The 6,718-nt window shown below is 54.7% G+C and overlaps 1 protein-coding gene across 1 annotated transcript; it reads right to left on the bottom strand.

Annotated features, from left to right (window-relative positions):
• Positions 1–257: 257 nt before the first annotated feature.
• On the bottom strand, positions 258–5,250 carry KLF17 (KLF transcription factor 17). The gene is made up of 3 exons (XM_077278482.1): positions 5,114–5,250; positions 2,014–2,944; positions 258–1,873 (listed from the first exon to the last, which is right to left on the bottom strand). Exons 1-3 carry the CDS (start codon positions 5,174–5,176, stop codon positions 1,698–1,700), a joined length of 1,170 nt encoding a protein of 389 aa, XP_077134597.1. The 5' UTR covers positions 5,177–5,250; the 3' UTR covers positions 258–1,697.
• Between the last annotated feature and the right edge of the window lie 1,468 nt (positions 5,251–6,718).

Below are 6,718 nucleotides of genomic sequence, written 5' to 3'. Positions count from 1 at the left end.
CATAGATATTATGTAGGTGGGCTGTATACAGTCAGTGCCCCCCATAGATATTATGTAGGTGAGCTGTACACAGTCAGTGCCCCCATAGATATTATGTAGGTGGGCTGTACACAGTCAGTGCCCCCATAGATATTATGTAGGTGGGCTGTATACAGTCAGTGCCCCCCATAGATATTATGTAGGTGGGCTGTACACATCATCTCATCCACCCGTCACGTCTGCTCCATCTGATAAACATGGCACATAAAGTCTTCAGCTCTTTGACAAATGTGGATTTTATTGTACAGGTATTTACAGGCAGTGCAGACAGTACCGAGTCCCCTCCTGAAGGGGAAGCAATGAGATTAGAAAAGTATTGTACAAAAAGAACAAAATATACAAAACCTGGACAAAAGTGTCCGCAGATGTGTAAGAAACGGTGTGCACAAGCTCTGTGCAGTGCGCACATTAGGCCAGCAGGCGGCGCTGCAAGATGATGACTGGCAGTAATGACACTGGAATGGCAGATTTCCCAGTATTTCAGTGTAATGAAATAACTGGTCGACACACACACACACACACACACACACACACACACACACACACACACACACACACACACACACACACACACACACTAGTGCAGCACCCCTCCTCCACCACACACTAGTGCAGCGCCCACTACACACACAGACTAGTGCAGTTTACCCCTACCACACACACACACAAACTAGTGCAGCACCACCACACACACACACACACACACACACACACACACACACACACACACACACACACACACTCTTTACCCCTACCACACACCCACTAGTGCAGCACCCCCACCACACACTAGTGCAGCGCCACACACACATAGTGCAGCGCCCACCACACACACACACACACACACACTAGTGCAGCACCCCTCCTCCACCACACACTAGTGCAGCCACACACACTCTAGTGCAGCGCCCACTACACACACAGACTAGTGCAGTTTACCCCTACCACACACACACACACAAACTAGTGCAGCACCACCACACACACAAGTGCAGCCCCCCCACACATACTAGTGCAGCGCCACCCAGCACACACTAGTGCAGCCCCCCCACACACTCACAGCCCCCCCACACACACTAGTGCAGCGCCACCCACACACACACACACACACAGTGCAGTCCCACCCACACACACAAGTGCAGCGCCACCCAGCACACACTAGTGCAGCCCCCCCACACACTTACAGCCCCCCACACACACTAGTGCAGCGCCACCCACAGACACACAGCCCCCACACACACACACTAGTGCAGCGCCACCCACAGACACACAGCCCCCCCACACACACACTAGTGCAGCCCCACCCACACACACAGCCCCCCCCACACACACACGTGCAGCGCCACCCACACACACACAGCCCCCCCCCCACACACACACACACACACGTGCAGCGCCCAGCACACACCCCTCGGCTTTCTAGACTCTTACAGTATAATGAAGAGTATAAAAAGTGGCTGAAACTTCCAGATCAGCAAATAAAACTTCAATTCACCTTACAAAAATGCAAGAAGCGTTGTTCCTTTTTACAAATATTGTACAGATGGCGGAGCGCGGTCGTCCTCCTCCTCCTCCGCGGCGGCTCCTTAAATAATATACTTCTATTATAGATCAGGCTTCGGGTCCAGCTATGTACAGGCCGGGGTCTCGGCGGGGGGCTACATGTGCCTCTTCATGTGCAGCGCCAGGTGGTCGGAGCGGGAGAACGCGCGCTCACACAGGTGGCACTGGAACGGGCGGTGGCCGGTGTGTTTGCGGAAGTGGCGAGTCAGTTCATCGGATCTGGCGAATTTCCAGCCGCAGCCTTCCCAGTTGCAGTGATACGGCTTCTCACCTGAGGACAGAACGGCAGGGGTTAATGACAGGCACGCATCAGGAGCGGGGGTCTTTCTGCCCCACCCATGGTCCTGCAGCAGGGGCAGGTGACACCAGGGGCTGCCCCGTAAGTTCCCGAGACCCCCGGCCAGCCCTTACCTGTGTGCGTCCTCATGTGGGCCTTCAGGTGGGAGCTCTTGGTGTAGGTCTTGCCGCAGCCCGGGTACTCGCAGTTGTGGGTGGCAGTCCTCTTTCTGGCCCAGGAGCGGCGCCCCCTCTTGGGCTTGCAGTCGTCGGGGGGATTCATGGCCGGGTAGTATTCCAGCAGCGGGGAGGAGGGTGGGGTGACCATCAGGCCGTGCATGGCGGGGTGCACCTTCAGGGGGTCTCTGTACACACCGAAGTGTCCGTGGAACTGCGGGGGCGCCTGTCCCGGGAAGGTGGCGGGGTAGGGCTGGTACTGTGGCTGCAGGAGAGGCAGACAGTGCAGCTCGGTGCCCAGCAGGTGGTAGTCGCTCAGGGACATCTCCTCAGCGGGGCCCCCCGGGCTGAGCCTGTAAGCGGTGCCCCCCAGGTGCATGATGGCGCCAGCCTTGTGTTCCAGGAGGGGTCCGGCCATGCAGTCGGGGGTAGTGGGGGCACTCATCATGCAGGACTGCTCCGGCCGCTCCTTCTTGATCTTATGGCCCAGGTGCTGGATCTGCTCCATGGACAGGGGCCCAGGGTTCTCCAGGCCAGGACCCCGCAGCTCCGTGTATTTCCGAGCGCAGGCCATGGGGGGCTTCAGGCTGTACTCCGGGGGGGTGTCCATGCAGGGCAGATCGGGAGTCAGGAGCTCGGCCACGTAGCTGTGCTGGGGGCTCCCGTACTTGTGCCCCGGGGGGTAAGAGCCGTCACTGTCATATGTGGTGCTGCAGCTGTCGGGGGTTTCAGGCAGGGGGTAAGTGGGGCCCCCGCCGCCCCCACCCGGATTATTGGTCGTGTGCGCCAAAATAAATTCCAAGTCCACGAATTTCCCCAAATCGTCATCCTCCTTCTTGATGTTACAGGAGTCAACCATAGTGAAGCTGATACCGTCCATGCCGATCTCCTGCCGGGAGAGAACAAGGTCAGCACATCGCACAAGAAAGCATCATTCTTACAGAACTACTAGTACTGGGACCTACGAGACAAGTGTTCAACAATCACTGAGCAAATAGCGCAGACGCCGGAGCCACAGCCCCCCAGAGTAACAACCCCCCAAACCGAGTCATCCTGAGATACAATGTAACCACCTGCACAAAGTGATGCAACACTGAGATCAGGAGACTGGAAACCTCCAGATACACAGTCAGCTCTGCTACATCACCAGCCGAGCTCTGATACATCGTGTCTCTGCACTACATCACCAGCCGAGCTCTGCTACATCGTGTCTCTGCACTACATCACCAGCCGAGCTCTGCTACATCGTGTCTCTGCACTACATCACCAGCCGAGCTCTGCTACATCGTGTCTCTGCACTACATCGCCAGCCGAGCTCTGCTACATCGTGTCTCTGCACTACATCACCAGCCGAGCTCTGCTACATCGTGTCTCTGCACTACATCACCAGCCGAGCTCTGCTACATCGTGTCTCTGCACTACATCACCAGCCGAGCCCTGCTACATCGTGTCTCTGCACTACATCACCAGCCGAGCCCTGCTACATCGTGTCTCTGCACTACATCACCAGCCGAGCCCTGCTACATCGTGTCTCTGCACTACATCACCAGCCGAGCTCTGCTACATCGTGTCTCTGCACTACATCACCAGCCGAGCTCTGCTACATCGTGTCTCTGCATATCACCAGCCGAGCTCTGCTACATCGTGCCTCTGCACTACATCCTCCCGATCTCCTCTACACCCTATATACACCACATCCCCCCCATATACACACCACATCCCCCCTATACACACCACGTCCCCCCCATATACCCCACGTCCCCCCCATATACACCACGTCCCCCCCATATACACCACATCCCCCCTATATACACCACGTCCCCCCATATACACCACGTCCCCCCATATACACCACATCCCCCCTATATACACCACGTCCCCCCCATATACACCACATCCCCCCTATATACACCACGTCCCCCCCATATACACCACGTCCCCCCATATACACCACGTCCCCCCATATACAGCCGCTCGCCCTCTGGAGGTCCAGGATGGAGACAGGACGGATGTGACACCTGTGAGGCTTTGTCATGTGCACGTTTAGGATTTTCTGCAGAATTTTCCTGAACAAAACCCGACTTTTCGTGCAGGAAATCCGCCTGCGTTTTTTGTGTGTTTTTGACGCGTTTTTAGCGCTTTGTTTTCCGGAGCTTCCCCCAATGCATTAAATAGTGAAAAAGTGAAAGATCTGTAACATTAATGAGCATGCTGCGGTTTTTACCGCAATGCTTTTTTTTCGTGGGCACAAACCATGCAGAATGCATTGTAAATGATGGGCTGCACAATGTGTGTGGTTTTATAACGAAAAAAACACGAAGAACCCGCCACGTGTGGCCCGGCCCGAGGCCACGGTCACACACCAGGTTTTTACATCAGGCACAATCTGGCGAATGTTGGAAACAAACCCGGATCTGGCGCAGATTGTGGAGACCTGATGGGACGGATCCGGCTGCAATATCCAGATTATTGGAGAAAAAAACTAATTTGGAGCACGCTCAGTTTAAAAAACGGAATCTGGCATTTTCCGGATCCGGCCCCTACCGGCCCCCATAGGCTTCCATTCTAGCAAACAGCCGCAAGGGTCGGATTCGGCGCTTCTGGCTTTTTCGCCAGAGACAAAATACGTTGCTATGGACGGTTTTTCTGGAAACGACAGATTTGCCGGATCCGGCGAAAAACGGACGAAACACAACGTCATCCGGCACTAATACAAGTCTATGGGGAATAAAGGGTCCGGCAGCGACATTCACCGGATAGCCGGACTGAGCTGACAGCGAAAACCTGATGTGTGAAAGTAGCCGGAGGACACACCGGAGCCATCCCGGGAACAGAGAGGGCAGCGGCGGTGGTCGGGAGCGGTGGTCGGGAGCGCTCCTCGGTGGCCGGCGGTGGTCGGGAGCGCTCCTCGGCGGTGGTCGGGGGCGCTCCTCGGTGGCCGGCGGTGGTCGGGAGCGCTCCTCGGGAGCCGGCGGTGGTCGGGAGCGCTCCTCGGCGGTGGTCGGGGCTCCCTCATCTCCGCACCCCCGTCCCCCGTCCCCCCGGCCCCAGCACTGACCTGCACCAGGCCGAGCGGCTTGTCGTGTGTCGGGGGGAGGCTGCTGGAGAAGACGCCGCTCATTCTGCTCCGATCCCCGGAGAGTCCACAGCTGGAATCTCCGCTCCGGACGCTGCAGCTGCTGTTAAGCCGCCGCCTCATTAATAATTATGGCGAGAAGCCTCTGATTGGCTGCTGTCACTATTAGTACACAAAATGCAACAGGTAGGCCCCGCCCCCCCCTCCGGCTCCAGGTCACGTGTGATTAACATGTAATTACAGAAAACCAGAGATAAGAAACGTATACCTGTGTAGTAGATCCAGAGGATCATAAATACCTGCGTAGTAGATCCAGAGGATCATAAATACCTGTGTAGTAGATCCAGAGGATCATAAATACCTGTGTAGTAGATCCAGGGTAATCCAGAGGATCATAAATACCTGTGTAGCAGATCCAGGGTAATCCAGAGGATCATAAATACCTGTGTAGTAGATCCAGGGTAATCCAGAGGGTCATAAATACCTGCGTAGTAGATCCAGGGTAATCCAGAGGGTCATAAATACCTGCGTAGTAGATCCAGGGTAATCCAGAGGGTCATAAATACCTGCGTAGTAGATCCAGGGTAATCCAGAGGGTCATAAATACCTGCGTAGCAGATCCAGGGTAATCCAGAGGATCATAAATACCTGCGTAGTAGATCCAGGGTAATCCAGAGGGTCATAAATACCTGCGTAGCAGATCCAGGGTAATCCAGAGGGTCATAAATACCTGCGTAGCAGATCCAGGGTAATCCAGAGGGTCATAAATACCTGCGTAGCAGATCCAGGGTAATCCAGAGGGTCATAAATACCTGCGTAGCAGATCCAGGGTAATCCAGAGGGTCATAAATACCTGCGTAGCAGATCCAGGGTAATCCAGAGGGTCATAAATACCTGCGTAGCAGATCCAGGGTAATCCAGAGGGTCATAAATACCTGCGTAGCAGATCCAGGGTAATCCAGAGGGTCATAAATACCTGCGTAGCAGATCCAGGGTAATCCAGAGGGTCATAAATACCTGCGTAGCAGATCCAGGGTAATCCAGAGGGTCATAAATACCTGCGTAGCAGATCCAGGGTAATCCAGAGGGTCATAAATACCTGCGTAGCAGATCCAGGGTAATCCAGAGGGTCATAAATACCTGCGTAGCAGATCCAGGGTAATCCAGAGGGTCATAAATACCTGCGTAGCAGATCCAGGGTAATCCAGAGGGTCATAAATACCTGCGTAGCAGATCCAGGGTAATCCAGAGGGTCATAAATACCTGCGTAGCAGATCCAGGGTAATCCAGAGGGTCATAAATACCTGCGTAGCAGATCCAGGGTAATCCAGAGGGTCATAAATACCTGCGTAGCAGATCCAGGGTAATCCAGAGGGTCATAAATACCTGCGTAGCAGATCCAGGGTAATCCAGAGGGTCATAAATACCTGCGTAGCAGATCCAGGGTAATCCAGAGGGTCATAAATACCTGCGTAGCAGATCCAGGGTAATCCAGAGGGTCATAAATACCTGCGTAGCAGATCCAGGGTAATCCAGAGGGTCATAAATACCTGCGTAGCAGATCCAGGGTAATCCAGAGGGTCATAA

This window comes from Ranitomeya variabilis, chromosome 8 (assembly GCF_051348905.1).
Source record: "Ranitomeya variabilis isolate aRanVar5 chromosome 8, aRanVar5.hap1, whole genome shotgun sequence".
Classification (NCBI taxonomy): domain Eukaryota; kingdom Metazoa; phylum Chordata; class Amphibia; order Anura; family Dendrobatidae; genus Ranitomeya; species Ranitomeya variabilis.
The sequence above is the reverse complement of the archived record's forward strand: the minus strand, read 5'-3'. Positions and strand labels throughout refer to the sequence as shown.

Coding starts and splice junctions, on each gene's coding strand:
- KLF17 (XM_077278482.1), bottom strand. CDS start 5,176: ATGAGCGGCGTCTTCTCCAGCAGCCTCCCCCCGACACACGACAAGCCG. Junction 2,945..5,113: donor AGCCGCTCGGCCTGGTGCAG/GTCAGTGCTGGG, acceptor CTCTCCCGGCAG/GAGATCGGCATGGACGGTAT. Junction 1,874..2,013: donor CCACATGAGGACGCACACAG/GTAAGGGCTGGC, acceptor TTCTGTCCTCAG/GTGAGAAGCCGTATCACTGC.